Below are 23,308 nucleotides of genomic sequence, written 5' to 3' on the forward strand. Positions count from 1 at the left end.
AAAAAAAAAAAAGGAAGGAAAAGAAGGAAGGAGGGAAGAAAGGAAGGAGGGAGGGAGGAAAAGGGGGGAAAAAAGGGAAAAAGAAAAAACAATGAGGAAGTGAAAAAGTTCTGTAATACCATGCAGGTCAAACAAAACTTGCAATCTTTGCTTTAAGCTTTTTCTTTTCCCTTGAATTTATATTTGGGTCCTGAGTCTATCTTAGACAGAAAATACAAGAGGGGAGCAAGAGAAATCCCCACAATAGACCCATAGGGGCCACTGACATCTAAGGAAAAGACCAAGGGAGAAGGGCCAGGTAAGGAAGTCGATCATCTCTGGTCCCTGCAGTAGTTTTCTATTGCTACTATAAACAATGACCAGAAACTGAGTGGCTTAGACTAACACAAAAATACTTACAGTTGTGAGGGTCAGAAGTCTGACCTGGGATGTATCGGGTTAATGTCAAGGTGTTGGCAGGACCACATCCCTTTCTGGAGGCTCTAGGGTGGGTCCGTTTCCTTGCTCATTCAGGTTGTTGGCGGAATTCAGTCTTTACAGTCAAAGGGCTGAGGTCTGGTTTCCTTGCCAGCTGTCAGCCTTTTTTTGCCTGATTGCAAAAAGCCTCAACTCCTTAGTGGCATATACAAGACCACTGACAATTTGCCCCATGTCTGGTTTTCCAGATTCATCGCTTACCTCTCCCTGTATTAGCAACACAATTGTCTAAAATGTCCTTCCCTTTCTTCTCCACCTGGTGATGAGACATTACAATGGAGATACCTCTTGGTTGTCTTCTCTCTCCTCTCACCCTCTCCTTTTTGTTTCTGCAACACATTTTCTCCCCACTTTGGAGATACCTGTTTGTGTATGTGCCTCACCTACCAGACTATATACTTTTGTAGGGCAGAGATCGTGTCCTAGTTTTCTTGTACCTCCAACACCAACCACAGTGCCATGCAGATAAGAGTTGCCCCATAAATACACCTTGAATGCATGAGTAAATGAAGTCTGCTAGGTGCTAGGGAAAACAGAATTTGCATTGTATGCCTACTACACTGACCTTACAATCAGTTATGCTGACTTTACAGTCAATTCGAGTAGACAGTGCTGTTTACCAGAAAATCAAATCGGTCATCAATTACAATTGTGATTAGCGCAATAAAGAAGAAACAGCAAATTTTTTCGTATGAAACTCTTTTATGTTCCAATAACGCTTGACACTTTAAGAACTTTTCTTTTCTTTTTTTTTTTTTTTTTCAGGAAGCTCATACAACCCATTCAGACTAAAGAGTGCTATAGAGAGGCAGAGGAAAACAGACCAAGAGAGACAGAGAGCTCTGCCTTCCACCTTCAGGAACTTTTCCAGTTACGTATGTCAGGGAGTGACATGAAATCTCCCCTCTTTTCTACAGAAGTATGAAAAGATGTCTGTCCCTCGTGAGTGCCTCCGACTGATCCAGTGTCACCACAGAGGAGGGGTTGGATCATGTGTAGCACCTCAGGGCACCAGTTCCCATCCCTACACCTCAGCGAGGCCTGCAGGTCATTAGCTAGAATAAAGGATGTCCATATTCACAATTCCCGAGCCTCCTGTTTTCTTCTTAAAGAAAAAGGCACAGGGACACAATATGTGGCTCCCAAAGAGTTCCTAATCTCTTGACTTTCCAATTTAAGAGATTAGTGGAAGTCATACTTCCCTTCCTGGAAGAAGACCAAGGACAAGTTGGTCTCATGCAGAGGCTCTGACACGTGGGCCCTCGCCTGACCAGGCCAAGCTGCCAAGTTTTTCCATGACACAGGCTGCTGTTAAATCCCCTCTCTACTCTTTAGTAACTCGGTGAGCATCAGCAAACGACTTAACCTGGCTGAGTCCCAACACCCTTGTGTGTGACATAGACACGAGAATATCGCACTCGTAGGGTTGTTTGGAGACTAACTTGAGACAATGTGGGCCAAGTGCATGGCACAGGGCCAGGCACAGAGTTGGGGGCGGGAACATTAGTTGCTGCCCTTCTGTCTACCTTTCCCCTAAACTTCCTAAACCATGAAGGAAGTGCCAGACCAGGTGTGGTATAGTTGAACAGTTAATTCCTGAGGAAATTCTGAACGAATGTCTCCCAACAAGATAAATGATTCATGTGTATGTGTGTGGAGGAGGGGGATAGTGGCCAGGATAGCCACACATCTATTTAATTCCTTATGTATACGTAGGGGCTGGCTGCTCTCAGAGAATGTGCTTCTAATGTTGGATGGGGTCCCAGTGAGTCAGCAGGAAGCAGAGCTCACCAGGCCAATCGGATTCAGATTAGGCCACGTGGGGGAGGGCCCAACACAGGAAAGATGGCGCCTGCCTGCCTGCCTACCACACAAGAGGACCTCTCACAGGGAAAATGGCAATAGTCCTCCCGGTCTCGCTTCAAAGCCACACACCTCAGTCTGCCCCCTGTATGTCTCTGACACCCCCTGAGTGACTGTCCTGCTGCTGGAGCCCAAGGTAAGTGCCTGCAAGTGAGAGAGTCTGTGTGCGGGCCATTTAAGAGGATGCCTTGGTTTCCCGTAGCCTTCTGTCCCACCAGGCTGGTCGGAATCCCCACTGTTTTTCACAGCCAGTTGTGGGGGCTCCTCTTCCCGGCACCAGTACTCCAGACTGGGAGACCGGTTTGTGGCTGTGGTCCCCTGTTCCTCCGGGGAACATCTGTGGCTGAGATATCCCTCCCAATTCTCAACCAGCACACGGAGGTTTAGGGCCAGCCTGTTTAGCATCTCTGCCGCTTCTACCAGGCTCCACGTGGCTTCTTCTTTATATCCTTAGTTATAAAACTCCTGTTCAGGTAGACTTCAGACGATTCTCCAGGTTGATTGTTCTATAATTTAGTTGTAATTTTAATGTAATATTCTGCGGTTTGAATAGATGTGGCAGTTATTCTTTTTGGTGTTTTCTAAGCGTCCCGGATCTATGGTTTGGTGTCTAGCATTAATTTGGGGGAAATTCCCAGTCATTATTGTGTCAAATAATTCTTTTCTTCCTTTCCTCTCTTTCTGGTTTTCCCAATAATTAATAACCTTCCAGAAATCATCCAGGCCCAGAGTTGTTCACTGTTGAATTCTACCAAACATTTAAGGAAGAGAGTATACCAGTTCTCTACGATCTCTTTCAGAGGATAAAATCAGAGGGAATGTTTCTTAACTCATTCTATGAGGCCAGCATTACCCTAATACCAAAGCCAGGCAAAGATATAACAAGAAAAGAAAACCACATTCCTTAAATGATTGGTAGAATTCAACAGGGAATCCATCTGGGCCTATGATTTCTGTTTTGAAAGGTTATTAATTATTGATTCAATCTCTTTAGCAGATATAGACCTATTTATATTGTCTATTCTCTCATTTGCGAATATTGGCAAATTGTGTCTTTCATGTAATTGGTCCACTTTATCCAGGTTATCAAATTTGTGGCATAGAGTTGTTCATAGTATTCCTTTATTATCCTATTTATGTCCATGGGATCTATAGTGATGTCCCTTCTGTCGTTTATATTAGTAATTTGTGTTCTTTCTCTGTTTTTCTTAGCCTGGCTAGAGGTTTATTGACATTACTGATCTTTTCAAAGAACCAGCTTGTTGTTTCATTGATTTTCTCTACTGACTTTCTGTTTTCAATTTCATTGATTTCTACTCTGGTTCTTCTTATTTCTTTTTTTCTGCTTACTTTGAATTTACTTTGTTCTTTTTCTAATTTTCTATTTACTATGATTAATAGTATATGTATATAGAAGTCCCAATGATTGTTAAGATAATTATGTAACGAATGTGCATCTTTAAAACACCAGAAGTTTAATGGTAATTATTCTAAGTGTTGAGATTAAAAGGAGGCATTTATTTTCTTCTTCTTCTCTAAAATTTCCTGCAATGAACTAAAATTAAATATACACACACATACCCACCTTACACATTTCAAGCACCAACTCTGTTTTTTATTTTTAAAAGGATGAAGTTATATGCTTAAAGTAGTTCCTTGGAGTGTTATTCATATTACTAAGAAGAGGCAAACTAAACATAAGCCAAATAGAAATGTTTAAACAATCTTTGGTATCTTAACTTCATAGAACATTATACAGTCATTCAAAATAATTACCATAAATCAACATGATGTTATGTTTATAATAAGTTAAAAAAGCATTTGAATAGAGTAATACACTAGGGTATCAATTATGTGAAACTCTCCTATGCATATACACAAAATCTAATATGGAATACAGACATTTTAAAGTTTATTATCATAATGGGAGTATGGGGTTTTTTATTTCTGATACTCCCATGTTATTATTTATCCAATAATATGAATTATAACACAAATTTAGATTTCTCACAAAACAACATTAATCTTAAATTTTATTACTCATTTAAAAATGAGTTTATGTCTCAAAGTTCAAGTTTATTTTGATTCTGGTTATTTTTGACCCTTCCATTAACTAAAACACAAACAAACAAACAAACAAAATAGACACAAACAAAAAACCTAACACCTCACAAGTCTTGTTTTACTTTTGATTACTTCTCATCCAATAATATACAAGAATCCTACCTGAAATGTGGAAAAACCCTAGCCTTGCCACTAACTTTAAATAACCAACACCGTTTAGAATTACAAAGGTATTTATTAGAAGGTTTGAATTCATATATAAAAGAGATCGCAATTCCACGAGGGTGTGTGGCATCACTACCCAGCCTACTTAAAGAAGGCAACTGTACTCCAGGCATCTGAAGTCACTAGCATATGGGTGGCATTGGACAAATCACTGAACATGTCTGAATCTGTATTGTGTCTCTTAAATGGGCACTACACTCCTGATTCAGGGGTAGGGGCAGAATAAGTGCTATTCTTACTTTGGGGCTAGTAGAACTTCATGGTGGGGACCACAATTTAGTCCCTTACCTAATGTAAGTTCCTTAACTTGTGTCACCAGAGTGGAGAAGCAAATTGAGGACACAGTTCGAGCACAGTGACAAATAAACTCTGCCCTCTGGGTGCTCTTTGCTACCACGAACGCCAGCATAAAAGACACACCAGTATACACTGCCAATGTTTTGAGGGAGGGAATCTTCATAGATTATCTACTCACCAGTCTTCTGTTTTGCTCTAAAGGGCATCAGGGGAATGCCAGTCATCCAAGAAGACTAATCTGTGACTGTAGGGGTGGAGAAAGAAGCTGCTTTCAAGGCCACTGGCCTGCCCACCAGGACCTCCTGATGCTAAATTAGGTACAATGTGGGTGAGAACGTGCTTGGAGCAGGTGTTGGGAAGGTGACTTCCAGTCTAGAGCAGAAGTGGGCAGAAGTGCACTACTGAGAAAAAAGTATATCTCATATGCTAGTGACTTCAGATCCCTGGAGTACAGCTGTTGTCTTTTAAGTAGGCTGGGTGGTGATGCCACACACCCTTGTGGAATTGCAACCTCTTTCATCTGTTAATTCAAACGTTCAAATAAACACCTTTGTAATTCTAAATGGTGTTGGTTATTTAAAGTTAATAAACAAGATCAAGATAAGAAAGGAGGGAGCCAGCTTGGCATTATGTTGACAAGGATGGTGCAATGAGAGAATGCGAGTGTTCTGTGGCCTGAAAAGCACTGTGCAAAAATAATTCTTAGCCAGCTGATTCCAGTTGATATAAATGGTTGACATCGCTAGGCACTCATTACAAATCAGAAAACCAAGGCTTAATTTTAAAAGCTCACGTAAGCTTGCCACTCCTAAAACCTTAAATAAAAGCCTTAAGTTTGTTTCTTTAGTACTTTTTGATTGCATTCAGTGACACCCATTTGAAACTGCCTCCTCTTCAGGAAGTACCTAAGATATTGGTTTTTCCCAGCTGTTCCCATTACAAAGCTCCTTTTTTACCATCACAATGAGGAGAAGTGGAAAGAACATCAGACTTAATGCCAGAAAATCTGTTCAAATCAAGACAGTGGTGCTTCCTAGCTATATATCAGAGTAAGTCAACATGTCTCTAACCTTAGTCTCCTCATCTGAAAAATGAGGATAACAGCACTGACCTTAAAGGATTGTTTTGAAAACTAAGAGATAAAATATGCAGGTATAATTATAAATTATAAAGCACCATAAAAATGTACGGTAGTGTTATTACTCATATGTGAAGAAAGTTCATTCATTTTTCAATGAATATTTACTGAATATTGTCGTACAGCAGACATTTTCCTAGGCAGTAATGATGCAAATCAAATATATATTATCCCTCGTTGAGAACTACTGCCTTAAGTTCATAGAAAATCAGCGCAGGTGGTTCTAGAAGGAAGGGAGTTCGTACCATTAGTGCTTAGACTTACTAGTGCTCAGTACTCAATGAATGAATGAATGAATGAATGAGCCACCTGGAACCCCTTTGACAAATTCCTTTTAGAGTAATGAAGTTCTAATGTGCCCAAGTGAGAGGTAACAATAACACCACATGTATTTATACAGTGCTCTGTACAAGTTGTGTGATCTGGGGCAAGTAGTTCAAACTCTCTGAGTCTCAAGGTCATTAGTTCATAAGGAGGGATATTAACCCATCTTGCAAGATCACTGGGAGAATTACATGAGATAATTGATGTAAAACATACAGCATTAAAGGTCTAGGCTCTCACCCCTTTGGGGCAACTTACAAAAGGAATCTTAGCAGGATGCTTTCTCAGCTCCTGCCTCTTAAGCTTTTTTTTACCCATAAAAAGGGCCAGGGTAATTTGAGCATATACGTTTTTGTTGTTATAAACATGGGGAATACTGGGCATAATGCCAGAAACTGACAACCAGCGACCTAACTCATCCCTCCCAAGCAACCAGGTTAGTTAAGAGGCCCAGAGAGCTGTGATTTGCTCAGGATTATACAGCTAATAAGGACCTCCCTGAACTCAGAAGGCTCGGTCAGCACTCCAAGCTGGCCAGCCTTCCCAGTGCTGGCCCCATCATGCCATGGCTTCTTTGTGAGTTTTGGGGAAATACTTTGTGTATTCTGTGTTCTGTAGTCTCATATAGACATAGAAGACCAGATCGGGGAATGTCTTCTGCAAATACTGGGAAGGGTCTCCAATTTTCGACTTCATCCTGAAATGAAATGTAAATATGTTGGCACGCTTGCCCCAAGTTCCTCCCTCTTTATAGCATATGGCCCCCCAAGATCGCCTTGGTCCCTGGATTTCTAAAGCAGAATGAATGAGGACTTGGGAATCTGACAGAGCAAGAGTTATCTCCTGACACTTTAATTCTGTGAACTTTGGTAATGTGGTTTTGTGAACCTCAGTTTTATCATCCATAAAATGGGCATAATATGATTCCACAATCCCTTCTCTACATTTCCAAAATCTGAAACAGCCCTGGAACCTGAAAAATTTTTTTATGAGTTTGCAGCTAATGTTTTTGGCAGCAAACGCTGATTTAATTAACATGGGGCTACTTTTTAGACTTTTATAATGTTACATTCACTTTATCCAGCTGCCTGGTCCCCAGGTGTTTCTTCACACAAGCAAATCACTACCCTTCTGTTCAGTGAGACTCAGAAGAAGCTAAAAAGGAAGATGAGAGCTGGGCACATCCATCGTTCACTGTTAGACCCTTGTAATGGCCCTTTTCCAAACAGAGGGGAGGAATTACCTTTCTTTCATCAAAATAAATTTTGTTCTTCCCATCAAATAGCAGATATAAATTGATAATTGGATTTTAAAGTCATCCTCATTTCGTATATGACTTACAGGAATGAAAACAATACTTACTTTTTGTTCTTTTTTTCGTCAATGTGTTCCCCTAAATTCCGGATGAACTTTAGCAGATCACCCACGGTGTCTGTGTAGAAGTTGCCATTTTTTTCATAAAATGCATTCATTTTCTTCATAACATAGGGGATAATCTAAACAACAAAACATTACACAAAAACATGGCAGCAACACAAAATAAATCCTGGTGTAATACAAAAAAGGCAAAATACAAATTTGAATATCTATCAAAAATTACCACTCATTAAAAGAAAATAATGGGAGTAAACACTACACACCAAAATGCTAACTGTAGTTGTGTTTGGATGTGGAATTACGAGTGACTTTAAATTCGTGTATCTCTATTCCAAGTGAATTGTTTTCACGAGAAATTCAATATATAAAAACACGTTTTAGAACATCTTTGACTACGATACTAGGAAATTTGCTCAGTATACTTGACAATATTTGTATCCTTGTGGCCACCCTTCCAAATTCATATTCGATAACATTTTCTCCTGACGGAAAGCAGGCCTGGCGGCCATTGCCAAAGTGAGTGTAGTTGTCTTTTGTTTGTTTTCTTTTTAATTATATTTCCAAAGTTCCATGTTCCTCCTTGCCTCTAGGTGTCCTTGGGCAACTTCTGTCATATTAATGCCTTCCCCTTTGTAGGTGGCTCTCATATTCAGAAAGAGTTTGGGGTAAGAGCACAAGCTGCAACAGCCATAAAGCCAGAGGCTCCCTTAGGAAGAGTGATTGGACCAAGACTAGTGAAGAGCCCTGAGACTGCCCACACGTACTATGTGTGGGGCACATGTGGGAAATGCTGAGCAATGTACGTGTGGCAGCATGGGGCAGCCCATGGAAAGAAGGCAGGCGTATGCACAGGAAAACTTGGCTCTGGACCTGAGCCGCCCAAAACTGATTGTACGACAATGAAAATGGGCAAGTCACTAAAATCAACAGAAAGATAAAGTCTAAAATGGGAATCAAAAGATAAGACTTGACGTCAACCTAAATTCAATATAGGTCAATGATGTAAGGGAAAGAACCAATGAATTAGGAAACCAAAGAACGGGATTCTCTTTCCAGCTCTGCCAATCTCTGGCTTTCTGGTCCTGGGTATTTGGGGTCCCACCTCTGAACCTCAGTTTCCTCAGCATTTAAATGAGTTAGTGGACTTGACTGCGTCACAGCTTTGTGTAGTGAGTGGCTTTAGTGTATGACCTCTATAACCAGACTGCTCAACTTCAAATCCTTCTACACCCTTTACTGGCTCTGTGCCTTTGGAAAAATAGTTTGCCTGTGTCTCAGTTTGCCAAGCTGCAAAATGGAGCTAACTGTCTCAGAAGTTGTTATGAAGATTGGCCTGTCGTAACTCACATAAAGTCCTGAGAAGTATAGCTACCATACAGTCGGCACTACATAATTATTAGCTATTACTATCATCTGCTCTGGTTTCATATTTCTCTGTTTCTATAAGTTTTAGCTGAAGTTTTATCGACACTCATTTGGCAAAGAGTCATGGCATACTTGCTCCATGCCAGGAATAGAATAACAGACAAGACAATGGATGGTCTTTGCCCTCAAGTAAGAAAGATGGAAGCCAGCAATTATCAGTATGATGTATAATCTAGAGGCAAGGGAGGGAAGGAAAGCAAAATGAGACCCAGAAACAAAGAGGTGTGAGAGAAGCAGAGTCTTATGTCAGGCCTAAGAGAGGGAAGCTGTTAGTCTCAGTGAAAGACCTGAGAATCGTGGATTCTCCCATAGTGCTTTGCACCTGTCTCTGGGTACGCAGCATGGATCACACAGCCATCTTTTCCATGGTTCTCCAGACACCGCATGGACCATGCTGTTCTCTGCTTTATATATCCATGGTTTCACATGGGCCTAGCATATCCCTGGTACTTGACAGGTGTCTGCTAATTAATAATAATGTAAGCTCTGATACTACTGACTAGATCAAGATGGTGACTAATCTTTTATGTTCCATAAAATGTAGTTCAAGTTAGGTGGACCTTTTCTTGAACAGGAAGAGTTGGAAAGATCATCTCCTCTTCATAGTCTGTTGTCTCAGACAGAATGTAGGTATGTTATGTGGCTCATCAAAAGTGGGAAGTTCAGAGGCAGTGGAGGCCCTGGACTGAAATGCCTCACGGTGGAGCACCTCTGTTTGCTCGTGTCACAGTGGTAATGGGATTATTAGCCAGGCCCTTCTCAGAGAAGGTGTCTTGAGGAAAAGAGCCACAGAAAAGGGAAAGGGTCACAGGCTGGGACAAGGCCATCCTAAAGAGGAGTCTAGATGAGACTCTGTCAGGAGAGCGTGGACTCCAAAAGGGAGAGCAGAGACCCAAAATGGCAGAGGGGGGTGAGGAAGAGGAGGAAGAGAGGGGAAATCCCCTCTTTCACTTCTCGGCTGGGTCAGGCCAATAGTATAAAAAAAAGTTACTTAGAAAAACTATCATAAAACATTACACAGCTTCTTATTCCTGGAATAACTCCCCAACCAAAAGAAGTGTTCGTACCTTAGTAGTCCACCGGTTAAACATTCTGGGACGTTCTGATGGTCCAGGGTGGATTTGAGAATCCAGGAGTTGGAGGATCTTGCTATTCCGTTTTCGTGTTTTGATGTCAGATTCATTCCCCACATTCCTAAGGGTCCTATAGCGACTGAGGATGAAAGAGTTATCAAGGTCTTTCCATCCTTCCCACTCTTTCTAGAAAGAGATTCTTTCCAAAATGTTAAATTTTGGGTTTTAACAAAAGTAGTAAAACCATGTCTTTAAAAAATCTGCATGATGGGAGAGACAGCCTCTCTCTCTCTCTCTCTCTCTCTCTCTCTCTCTCTCTCTCTCTCTCTCTCTCTCTCTCTCTCTCTCTCCTATTCTTTGGAGGAGAGAACCATAACCCAGAGAGGTTAAGTCACCCCTCCAAGAACACACAGCCAGGAAATGCCCAGCTGAGCAGAAAGCTGATTCACAGTCTGACTCCTGCTCTGCCCACACCACTTCATTGTGATGGCTAATTTTATTTGTTAATTGACTGACCACAGGGTGCCCAGGTTAAGCATTATTCTGGGTGTGTTTATAAGAGTGTTTCCAGGTGAGATTGGCATTTGAATCAGTGGAGTCGTAAAGCAGATTGCCCTCGTGTGTGTGTGTGTGTGTGTGTGTGTGTGTGTGTGTGTACATATATACATATATTGGTATAAATTTCCCTATTGTTCTGTTTCTCTAGAGATACTGACTAAAACACTCACTCTCTCCATTCTGGAAGCCTGTGATACACAGTCAAGTTTTACTTACCACTCCCAACTCCAAAAGAAAGGATGGCTCAGCAGGCCAGTCAGATGGTCCTTCACATTTTCCCCAGGGTAGAAAAGGTGATGAATGAGGTTCGCAATTTCCTCATTTGGAGAATGTCGAATCACCTCATCATTACTTTGAGTCTTCAGCGTCTCGAAAGGGATTTCTCCTCTCTTTATCACATATAGGACCAGCAGTCCAAGGGCCTGTACAAGAGCCATCAGTCAAGCTGAAGATGCTTGTGAATTATCACTCTATTTGGGTAACCTTGGAGCGTGTGGTGCAGGCTAGGGGCAAATGGAAATTGGGCGGAATCCCAAGGAGTCCACAGGCTGGTTAAGGAGAGAAGACACAGGTCTGTACATAGAGAACTCTTCAAGGCAGTGTATGGTCCCCACAGTTTAGGTTTGTAAGGAGCAAAAGATAACCCTGGCCTAGAGTTGTCAGAACAGACTGCTTAGAGGTAGAAGGATTCAAGCTGGACCTTAAAGTAGGGGCAGAAATTAGATAAATAGGAGAAAAGAAGAATGTTTTAAACAAGTGGAGCCAGGAGCCTACCTGGGAACTGGGACTTTGGGTCGGGCCTATGTGAGGCAGGAGGTAAAGGAGCCCATCCGGGTCCAGTGGGACATAGTGATGGCCCCAGGAGTTGGGCAATGGCAGGAAGGAAAGGCCAAGAAAGAGGCCAGCATAGGAATGCCTGCATCAAGCAAGACACCAGTCAGGGGAGGAGCTGAAATCTGGAGCCGCTGAACCACAAAGGCCAGACCCAGGGATGGAGAGCTTTTGCCCATTGGATTGAAGATTAACTCTCCAGGAGACAGCTGCCCTGACAGGCTTGGAATCAGTGGGGAGCTTTGGTCTGCAGAGGCCAGGTGCTGTCTCTTCTCGGGAGAACCAGTTATTTCAGGATCTTCACCAGTTTGGCCAAGCATAGCCTCTTTCGAGCTGTGGATGGACCCCATCCCTCCCAGGTGTTTCAGAGAGCCTTAGGATCTGGCCATTTTTGGAATTTGAGTGACATGAGAAAAGAAATCCCATTTACTTTGTTCTTAGGTAGCGAATTCCTCCTGCAGGAATTTTGGAGCTGTTTTGGAGAAACCTCCTGGAGGTAATTTGAGAAAAGGTGTGGATTGCTCAATTTATTTCCATGTAAAGCTAGTGGGGAAAGAGAGAGATCCAAAGAGACACAGAAAGAGATCACAGCAGCAACCAGCTCCACACCAACCCAGGGAAATACCATTGTCTGCTGGGGAGCGAAGGCAGTGACCTCTGGGAATGTCCCCTAATTGGCCACAGGAAATAAGGTAATGAACGAAAAAGGAAGCAGAAAGATGGAAAAATAAACCGACTATCGAAATTACCTTTAGATCGCTCTTGATTTCCTCTGGGTCTCCAGCCCACTTGATGCTTTTATCAAAATCTGCCAGGCGAACAGTGTTCTTGAAATCTAAGGAATAGTTTGTAGAGGTGTGTTGAAAATCCTCATTCTCCATGTTGGGAGTAACTCATTTAAATAATGTAACACAATGTGCAGCCCATCATCTCTAAAGAAGGCAATAATAGAGCTTATATCTGCATTGTTCTTTACTCCTCAAAACACCGGCCTGTGTGCTGTGTCATGTGACCTATTAGGCATCTGCCAACAGCAGGTATTACATTTTACTTCTTCCAGCCCGGGTTGGGGGGGTGGGAAGGCTGAGGATAAATTTAACTAGCATCCCATTCATGCAATTCCTGGAGGCAAAGAGCACAGACTTGTAACAGAGCTGTTGGCAGAGTTAAGCCTATGACGAACCAGCAAGGCTCCAAACCAAACCTGCCCACTAGCCACAGCCCACGACGACATGGTAATCAGTTATTGTGGATCTACCATGTGCTTGTGATGAGTCACTGCTTCCTTGACTCCTTCAGAATCTTTTTTCCTTGAAGGAGGCCACTGAGTCCTCAGAAAGAGGGATGCGTGGCTGAGAATGGTCAGGAACAAGATGACAGGAAGGCAAGTCAGTGATGCTTCTGGCTTGGAAGAGTCTGAGAAGGAAGGCTCGGTAACCCCAGGTAGGATGACAGCCAGAGCAATTGTGTGCTTCTCGAACTCCTTTCACTCCGAGCTTCAATGTTGTGTGGAATCCCGGAGTTGAACAGAAAATGAACCCATTAAATGATGCACCAAGCGCTGAGTGAGGAGAAAAGGACAGTGAAGAAAGGGCACACCGTCCCAGCCCTAGGGAATTCAAAGTCTCCGGGTGAGGAGACCGATACTAAACAAATAATTACACAGGGAAACAAAGAATTAATTGTAATTTTGAAAATGCTAGCCAGAAGCACAGAGTGCTCTAAAAATATATTACAAGAAGAACTACAGGGCTATTTGGGTGGTGAGGAGAAGTCCTCCTTAAATAAGAGACACTTAGGCAGAAAAGATGAGTATAGTTTGAGTAGGTGAACAGAGTTGGGAAGAGAGAATGGAGTCTCTCTAGGAATTCGAGACAGAAAGGAAACTGGAGAATTCCACTGTGACAAAAAGAAAGCCCAAGGGCCCAAAGAAGAAGGATGAAGTCAGAAAGTGGCCGGTAATGAGGTTGAAGGGGGAGATGGGGTGCAGATCATAAACCATAGACTGTATCAGTCATTGGAACTGATAAATTCCCTTCGCTTGTTTAAGCCACTTTGAGTGGAGTTTTCTGCTACTTAAAGGTGACGCTAATGGAACTCTTCACATCTCTTCCAACACTTGATTCCCGCCCCCACAGGCCCCAATTTTTTTATTTTTAGATTCAACAGACACTGTTACAGTGCAATGAAAAATTGTAAATGCTTACACTTAGTTTCTGTACTTATATAATCACGGACTGTTCACAAACAGTGGATGGGCAGAGTTCGGACGAAATCTGCCCACTCCCCCGCTGCCAGTGAATCGAGAACCTCAGTCCTCTTGTCTTTCACTCTGCAATTCGTCCTCACCTCAGTGATATCACCTAAGACTAATATTTTTTAATGTTTATTTTAAAGAAAACAATCCATGTTTCCGTTACTTTAAAAATGAATGATTTTTCTGTTCATTCTTGCTCCTTAGAAGTCATTGTTTCCTCCCAGACTCTTTCTCTCCTCCCTGATGCATGTCCTTTAGCAGTTCTTTCACGAAGGGTCTGTGGTTAGAAAGTTTTCCTGAATCCTTGAATGCTTACCACATGTATTTTGAGTCACATGTGAACAATAACAATTTGGCTGCTGTCTCAGTCGGCTCTGGCTGCTATGACAAATTACCATAGAGTGGATGGCTCAAAGAACAGAAATCTATTATTCACAGTTCTGGGTGTGGGAAGTCCAAGATCAGGGTGTCAGCAGGGTTGGGTTCTTGGCGAGGTTCCTCTTCCTGGTTTACAGATAACCATCATCTTGCTGTGTCCTACATGGTGGAAAGACAGCTAGCTAACTCTATGACATAGTCATATAAGGGCACTAATCCTGCCAAAGCAATCTGAGAAACAAGAATACAGCTGAGGCATCACACTTCCTGATTTCAAACTATATTACAAAGCTATAGTAATCAAGGCAGTATGATACCGGCATGAAACCAGATTCATAAGCCAATGGAACAGAAATTGAGAGCCCGGAAATAAACCTACACATATACGGGTCAACTGGTATTTGACAAGAGAGCCCAGAATACTCAATGGGGAAAAGAGAGTCTCTTTAAAAACTAATGTTGGGAAAACTGGATCGTCACATGCAAAAGAATGACACTAGGCCCGTATGTTACACCCCTCACAAAAATTAATTCAAAGTAGGTTAGAAACTTAAATATAAGACCTAAAACCACAAAACTCTCAGAAGAATACAATAAAATCTCACTGACATTGTTCTGAGCCATGATTTTTGTTTTGGATATGATACCAAAACCACAAGCAACAAAAGCAAAAATAAACAAATGGGACTACATTAAACTAAACAGCTTCTGGATGGCCAAAGAAATTATCAATAAAATGAAAAGGCAGCCTACTAAATGGGAGAAAATATTTGCAAGTCATGTATCTGATATGGGGTTAATATCGAAATATAAAAAAAATTCATACAACTCAATAACAAACAAAAAATACTCTGATTAAAAATGGGCAAAGGACCTGAATACACATTTTTCCGAAGAAGACATAAAAATGACCCACAGTTACATGAAAAGGTGCTCAGCACTATTAATCATCAGAGAAATGCAAATCAAAACCACAATGTGATATCACCTCACACCTGTTAGAATGGCCATTATCAACAAGACAAGCGATAACAAGTGCTGGTGAGGATGTGGAGAAAAGGGAACCCTTGTGCACGTTGGTGGGAGTGTAAATTTGTGCAGTCACTATAGAAAACAGTATGGAATCTCAAAAAATTAAAAATAGAGCTACAGCAATCCCACTTTTAGGTATGTATCTGAGGGAAATGAAATCAGTATCTTGAAGAGATATTTTCACGCCCAAATTCATTGCAGCATTATTTACAATAGTCAAGATATGGAAACAAGCTAAGTGTCTGTCAACAGCTGAATGGATAAAGAAAATGCAAATATATGTGTGTGTGTGTATATATATATATATGTATATATATGTGTGTGTGTATATATACATATACATATATATGTGTGTATATATATTCAGAGGGTGCCACAAAATGCAAACACATTTTAAGAAAGAAAAAACCTATATTAAAATTACACTGATGGTAACCACTTTGAGCACCTCTTGTCATTGCAGAAGTTAAACATGACTTGTATTTATCTTTTGTTATCGGTATATATTATTACAATTTTAATACAGTTTTTTTCTTTCTTAAAATGTGTGTACATTTTTTTGGCATCCTTTGTATATATAATGGAATATTATTCAGCCATAAAAGAGAAGGAAATCCTGCCATTTATGATAATGTGGATGAACCCTGAAGTCATTATGCTAAATATAGTAAGACAAAGATGAATACTATATGATCTCACTTTATGTGGAATCTAAAAAAACTGAACTCATAGAAACAAAGAGTAGATTGGTGGGAGTGGGGGAAATGGCTAAAGGTGGTCAAAGGGTACAAATTTCCTTATAAGTGAGTAAGTTCTGGGATCTAATGTATGGCTTGGTGACTATGAGTAACAATATTCTATTGTATATTTGAAAGTTGCTAAGAGACTAGAACTTAAAAGTTCTCAACACACACACACAAAATGGTAACTGTGAGGTGATGGACATGTTAACTACCCATATTGTGTAATCATTTCACAATATATATGAATATAAAATAATCACATTGTACACCTTAAACTTACACAATGTTATGTCAATTTTATCTCAATAAATCTGAAAAAAAAAATTTCTGATTGTGAAAAAAACGGCACCAATTCCATTCATGAGGGCTCCACCCTCTTGACATAATTGCTTCCCAAAGGCCCATCACACTGGGATTAGAGTTTCAACATATAAATTTGGGGGGAGCACAAATACTCATTCCATTGCAGCTGTTAAATAGGTTCTTTCTCTTCAGCTCTATCTTTTTGCATCCAGGTTGCTAATGAGAAAATTCTTATGCCAATACAAATCTGGTTTCTATGTTGGTAATTTGTTTTTTTCTTGATAGCTTTTGAGTTTTTCTCTTTTTTCCCTTGATGTTTTGAAATTCCTTTAAGATGTGACTCAGTGGCTTGTTCTTTTTTCCCTTATTTATCCTCAGCTTTTACTGAGTTTTTTTTTTTTTTTTTTAATATGAGACCTATATCTCTCTTTAATCCTGGTACATTCTCAGCTACTTTTTTTATTTAAAGTTTATTGGGGTGACAATTGTTAGTAAAGTTACATAGATTTCAGGTGTACAATTCTGTATTACATCACCTATAAATCCCATTGTGTGTTCACCACCCAGAGTCAGTTCTCCTTCCATCACCATATATTTGATCCCCTTTACCCTCATCTCCCACCCCTCTCCCCCCTTACCCTCTGGTAACCACTAAACTATTGTCTGTGTCTATGAGTTTTTGTTTCTCATTTGTTTGTCTTGTTCTTTTGTTTTTGGCTTATATACCACATATCAGTGAAATCATATGGTTCTCTGCTTTTTCTGTCTTATTTCGCTTAGCATTATACTCTCAAGATCCATCCATGTTGTCACAAATGGTCCTATTTCATCTTTTTTTACCGCCAAATAGTATTCCATTGAATATATATACCACAACTTCTGTATCCATTCATCTATCGAAGGATATTTTGGTTGTTTCCATGTCTTGGCCACCATAAATAAAGCTGCAATGAACATTGGAGCACACGTGTCTTTATCTCTAAATGTTTTCAGATTTTTGGGGTAGATACCCAGGAGAGGGATTGCTGGGTCATATGGTAATTCTATTTTTAATTTTTTGAGGAACCTCCACACTGCCTTCCATAGCGGCTGCACCAGTTTTCTAAGCTACTTTTTTCAAATATTGCTTCAGCCTCATTCCCTGTCTTCCCGCCTCCTGAATGCCTTTTAGAACTTCTGGATCTAATTCATGACTCTAATCTTTTTTTTTTTTTTTTTAATGCTTTCCATCCCTTTATGCTTTTGTTATCTCCTAGGAGAATTTCTCAGGTAAACCTTCTAGTTTATTAATTTAATGTTCAATCCAGTCTTGAGTTCTTAATATTTAAACAGTTATGTTTTTGACTTCTAAATTCTTTATTTGGTTCTTTTCACAATGCTTCTCCTTGCTTCTTGGATGAAACAACATTTGTTCTCTGTTTTTACTAATTATACTTACTTTAAAGTTGGGTTGTGGTTACTCAGCATGGCAGACTAAATAAATACCCATGTCCCCATCCTGGAATCTGTGACTGTTTCTTTATACAGCACAAAAGGGGACTTTGCAGATGTGATTCAGTTAAGAATCTTGAGGTGGGAGAGATTATGCCAGGTTATCAGGATGAATCCTAACTGCAGTCACATGTATCCTTGTACAAGGGAAGCAGAGGGAGATTTGACGACAGAAAAGGCAATATGACCACAGAAGCAGAGATTAGAGTGATGCCTCCACAAGCCAAGGAATGCTAGTAACCACCCGAAGCTGGGAGAGGAAAGGAACAGAGTCTCCCCTATAGCTGTCAGAGGGAATTTGGCCCGGCTGACACCTGATTTGGGGCCAGTGGAACTGATTTCATACTTCCGGTCTCCAGAACAGTGGGAGAATACACTTCTGTTGTTTTAATCCACTAAGTTTGTGATCAGCAGCTGTAAAAACCGAACACACTCAGATCCCAGCTGTATTTCTATGTAAACCTACTTCTCTCCTCTAGGACCTTAAATACTGTTCTCTGCCTCTCCGAGATACCTGTATGCTCATTTTGTCCTGTTCCCTTACACCGAGCTTAAATCTCAGTGCATATCTGTAGGGTAGGTGTCTGCTTCTGGTTACCCCCCTAGACCTCTGTTCTCACTTGTAATATACTGACTTGTCTGTTTGACACACTGCACTTAGACCTCATAACCACATGAAGAAAGTATTATCAGGCTCAAATGAAAAAACCAAGGTTCATAGACTTAAGTGACTTGTTTGAGGTTATAAAGCTACAACGTAGCAGAACTAGGCTGCAAACTTCCCAAAAAGTACCTAAAACCAAGGCACTCTGTACTCTACCACACTGCCTCCTGGGACAATGCTCAGCTGTGCTTGTTTCCTTTAGTGTTGCTTTCATTTATTGTGGTTTTGGTTCAGACCAATAGACACCGACTTGTTCTGCCTTCTTGGGATCTGTTTCACTCTGTTACATCTTGTCCTGGCGTCCCCAATTTTACTTCAGTTGTAGCGTTAAGTTTCGCAGTAATTGCCCCCTTGTCTGAAGGAACACACCCTCAGGGTTCTCTGACTTGAAGACTACTCTAGAAATGCACATTTCTGTAGCTGGCTCCATTCTAGGCATGCCTTCATATTTGTATTTGCCAAGGGCAATGCAAGGTTAGCTGGTATTCCGTTAGCATCCACGACCTCCGAGTGGGGTAAGGGTTCTAACTGGTAGTTGAAGAGACTGCACAGTAATTGTGAATTTGTTGCATTGGTCCTTCAACTGAACAACCCACATTTACTCTAGCCCTTTCCTATCTGCAATGAAAATGCTTTCCTTTTGTCGATAAAGACCCCATACTTTCTAAGAGATGACTGGGGACTTACCTATTAAGATGTTCTGTGGCTGCAGGTCCTGGTGAGTGTATCCACACAACAGGTGTAGCTCTTCAACAGCCTTAAATATAGACGAGAGGATGTTTCGGGCAAACTTATCTTCCTCGTTTCCCACCACCTTCCCTCTGTGCTCGGCCAAGTGCTTCTCCAGTGTCTGCTCACAGAGGGATATGCACACATACAGACAGCCCCTGTGGATCTCAGTGCCATAGAATGTCACCAAGTCACTCTTTGCTCGGATGCTCTGGAGGCAGGACACTTCCTTTTGTCCATGTGTGCTATCTTCCAAGAATCGCTTCACGGCTACCTCTTGGTCATCATAGAATCCCAGGTAGATGCCCCCTTCCGACGTGTCAGCAATTTTATAATCTTTAACAATAAAGATCTTGAGTTTGCCAATCATCGGGCGGTACATCCTGTGGAGCTGTTTCAGGGCCTGTCGCCAATGGGAGCTCTGAGGTTCCCAGTCTTCAGTGGGAGGGTGAAAATCTTCTTTGGCTCCATGACGGAGAAGAAGCTTTACAAGGGGAATGTTGTGTTTGCGCCTTGCTATCGTGACAAGATCTCCACAATCTGTGCTGGCTCCCTTTTCACACAGCAACTGGGCAATATCTTTCTGTCGGAGTTCGACAGCCAACAGCAGTGCTGTTTTGCCCTCTTTGTCTGTGTCATCAATCTCTATATCTTCTTGTTCTAGAAGCATCTTCACCAAACCGATGTGCTCCTTTTCCACTGCCAGAATCAGGGGCGTCTTCCCTTTTTCTCCCCTCACGTTGACATCAGCCCCATAGTCCAGCAGAAGGCGAGTGATGACCTCCAGCTTGCTGTTATCAGAGTTTCGAAAAGCACGGATCAAAGCATTTCGGCCCATGTTGTCACGGGCTTTGACATCGGCCCCCATCTCATCAAGGAGGACCTTCACGACTTCTAGATGTCCGTTTTGAGCAGCATCCATGAGTGCTGTGGCCCCTCCTTTCCTAAGCCTCTCTTGATCCTCCTTCGTCTTTCGACCCAAATTTACCTTTGCTCCTTTCTCATGTAGGAATCTTAAGGCATCAACCTTACCATAGGAAGCGGCTTCCATGAAAGCTGTAAAGCCATTCTCATCAGACTCATTGACATCTGCGCCTTTGGAAAGGAAAAGTTGGAGCAGCTCCACATTGCCCACAAGCCCAGCAATGATGAAAGGAGTGGCCCCGTTCTTCTTCCTCCGACAAGGGTCAGCTCCAAAACGAAGCAGAAGGTCTACAATGTCCTTCCTGCCGCTTTGTACTGCATTATGCAAAGGTGTCCAGCCCCCATCCTTGTCCTGGAAATTGACATCAGCCCCTCTTTCTAGCAATTCCTGGACCAGCTCAATATCTTCTTTTTTAACAGCTTTTATCAACGAATAATTATCCGCCCCTGAAGTCTTCCCATTGCTGGAGAATGTGGGTCTCTCCTGAGGGTTGTTATTGTTCTTCGTCTCCATGATGGTAAACACCACTGGTTATACCTTTTTGCCTTTCTTTGAGAAAATGAAAATTTATCTCCTTGGGACTTGATCAAAGAAACACGGAGCTCTAGAAACTCCTGTCACGATAAATAGGGATTATTTTGCTACATATTAGCAGTATGAGGAAGGACAATATTCTTGGAATCTTCTGACATTCCACCTGGTGATAAAAAAGGTACTTTGTAATTTTATAATAGTGAGAAAACATTTGATTTAGAGAAATTAATTTTCCTAGCAACTTTTTGAAAATACATCTACTTATTTATTACAGAACTGTTTTATTACAGAATATTGCTGAATATATATAAATTAAAAATAAGAAAATGATTGTAATATCACTGCCCAGAAACAGACATTGTTAATATTTAGTATATTTCTATAGATTAAAAAAAACAGCTGGGATCATGCTGTCTAAGTAACTTTGTATCTTTCTTCCTTTCATGTGATGTCATACTATAAATAATTTCCTGTTATTACCGAGTCTTTTAAAACATTTTTAATGGCTGTGTAAAATGCTATCATACAGTTGTTTAATTTCCCTATTACTGAACAGTTTTAGGAATAATTTTTAAACAAGACTTTTTTTTTTTTTTTTTTAATTTATTGGGGTGACAATTGTTAGTAAAATTACATAGATTTCAGGTGTACAATTCTGTATTACATCATCTATAAATCCCATTGTGTGTTCACCACCCAGAGTCAGTTCTCCTTCCATCAACATATATTTGATCCCCCTTACCTTCATCTCCCACCTCCACCCCCCTTACCCTCTGGTAACCACTAAACTATTGTCTGTGTCTATGAGTTTCTGTTTCTCATTAAACAAGACTTTTTAAATAAGAATTTTTAAACAATTCCTAATAACATTGCAGCAGATTTACCTTATTTTAGCTTGTTTTCTTATGCAAGACCTCATAAATGATTTCTTACGATACGTAGATTTCAAAGATTTGAATGACTGGTCAAAGGATATGATTGTTTTTAGGATTCTCAACCTATATTAATAAATTTCTTCCAATGTGATTTAAATACAGTCTGACGAGAAGTAACCTCTTAAAAAAACAAACACACAAAAAAAGCCAGAAACCCCATTTAATAAGAAAAAATGTAGCTTTGTCAATTTGCTTTTGTTATTAAACACCTTTTTCTTATTAAATACATTGAATAAGAAAAAAAATGTAGCTTTGTCATTCTTATACCACAGGAAGGTTGATCACTCAAGTGTGTTCACTGGCTCCATGCACATCTTCTTTGTGCATGGTCTGCTCCTAGTCAAAGTAGTTTAAAGTAGTGAAAAAGTGTCGAGTAGTGAAAGAGCGGAATTTAGCGTGGTGAAATGGCATTGACTCAACCTGAGCAAGATCGAAGTTTGAGCCCCTGGTTGTGTGACTTCAGACCATTACTTCCTAATTGTCTAACCTTAGCTTGTTGACTCTCAACTTTGTTTCCTCAAATGGAGAACAAAACAATAAACATGGTCCCCTGTACAAAGTACATTAAAGTAGGGGGTGTGGCAAATATTAGACAGTCAATGAATGGTTGAGCTAATTATGTCCCTTTATGAAAAAAAAAGAAATGGTAACGAATTCTATTCTCCCCACCCATGTGCATAGACATACTACACAAACAGGGAACCTGGGAGTGGCAATGTAGTCCCACTGCCCTCAATCAGATCTGAGCAATTTAGATCTAATTCAAGCATCAGACAGCACCAAACCATTACCTGAATCTTTATATAACTTCACCTGCTGCAAAATTCGCAAAGCAACCGCTTTTCAGCAATCCACTCTGTCTCAAAGCCTCCAGCCTCTGAAAGGTCTAACCAACTGTGCTACATAAACACAATCACCCGGCAGTGAAATCTTTGAACCAAAGTTTTGTGTAGACAGTTCCTGTTACAGCAGCTGTGAGATGAGCCAGTCTGAATAAAGGAAGGAAAGAAAATCGAAGAAACCCTGAGTGAAATATCAGAGTAGAGAATAAAGACACCCCAGCAAAAGCACTGCAAGGAACCATCCTGGTTTCAGTTTCAGTTTCCCCATGTAACCAGAGGTCCCTGATAAACAGGGACGGCTTGAATAAACAGTATGGATTGTGGCAGAACCATGAAGGTCTCCGGAGGGCTCAGGGCTAAAGGACCCTGGGGTGGTTCTGCCTCTCCTTCCATCCCCCAAACGCCACAGCCCCTTTCACCTCCAGATCCCCAAAGCCCAAGGAAGCCTTCCTTCAAAGAAAACGATTTCTCAAACTTCTCCAGCACCCCACCTCCTGCCCATCGTACCTGCTAACCTCCGCCGCTTCCTCCGTTAATTTTTGTCAGCGCCTAATCTTCAAATACTGTTGTCAGCAGAGAAATATTTCCTTCTGGGGACGTCACTGAGCCAGCAGGGTGGAGTCAGCAGGGTGGAGTCAAGAAAGGAGTGACAGACAACACGAAGGAGGGCATGGGAAACACGCCCACACTCAGGTTGCTGTAGCCGGTGCAGGCAGCACTTTTACGCCCGCCGGATAAAAGAGTGGCTCTTTGACTGCAGATGACAGATCACGCAGCCGACCTTTCAGCCTTTCAGCGTGCAGCAGCCAGCTCCATCCTTATC

The 23,308-nt window shown here is 41.2% G+C and overlaps 1 protein-coding gene across 2 annotated transcripts; it reads right to left on the reverse strand.

The window, feature by feature from the left end:
• Positions 1 to 3,926: 3,926 nt before the first annotated feature.
• RNASEL (ribonuclease L) lies at positions 3,927 to 23,171 on the reverse strand. 2 transcript variants are annotated; one of them, XM_019735977.2, is made up of 8 exons: positions 22,993 to 23,171; positions 22,435 to 22,632; positions 19,208 to 20,871; positions 12,402 to 12,487; positions 11,038 to 11,243; positions 10,258 to 10,402; positions 7,751 to 7,884; positions 3,927 to 7,085 (listed from the first exon to the last, which is right to left on the reverse strand). In XM_019735977.2, the coding sequence occupies exons 3-8, from the start codon at positions 20,685 to 20,687 to the stop codon at positions 6,947 to 6,949; spliced, it is 2,190 nt and encodes a 729-aa protein (XP_019591536.2). In that variant the 5' UTR covers positions 20,688 to 20,871; positions 22,435 to 22,632; positions 22,993 to 23,171; the 3' UTR covers positions 3,927 to 6,946. The 2 variants fall into 2 exon arrangements, with proteins under 2 accessions (XP_019591536.2, XP_019591709.2); XM_019736150.2 differs by lacking the exon at positions 22,435 to 22,632.
• Positions 23,172 to 23,308: the final 137 nt, after the last annotated feature.

Source organism: Rhinolophus sinicus, linkage group LG17 (genome assembly GCF_036562045.2).
Source record: "Rhinolophus sinicus isolate RSC01 linkage group LG17, ASM3656204v1, whole genome shotgun sequence".
In the NCBI taxonomy this organism is placed as follows: Eukaryota; Metazoa; Chordata; class Mammalia; order Chiroptera; family Rhinolophidae; genus Rhinolophus; species Rhinolophus sinicus.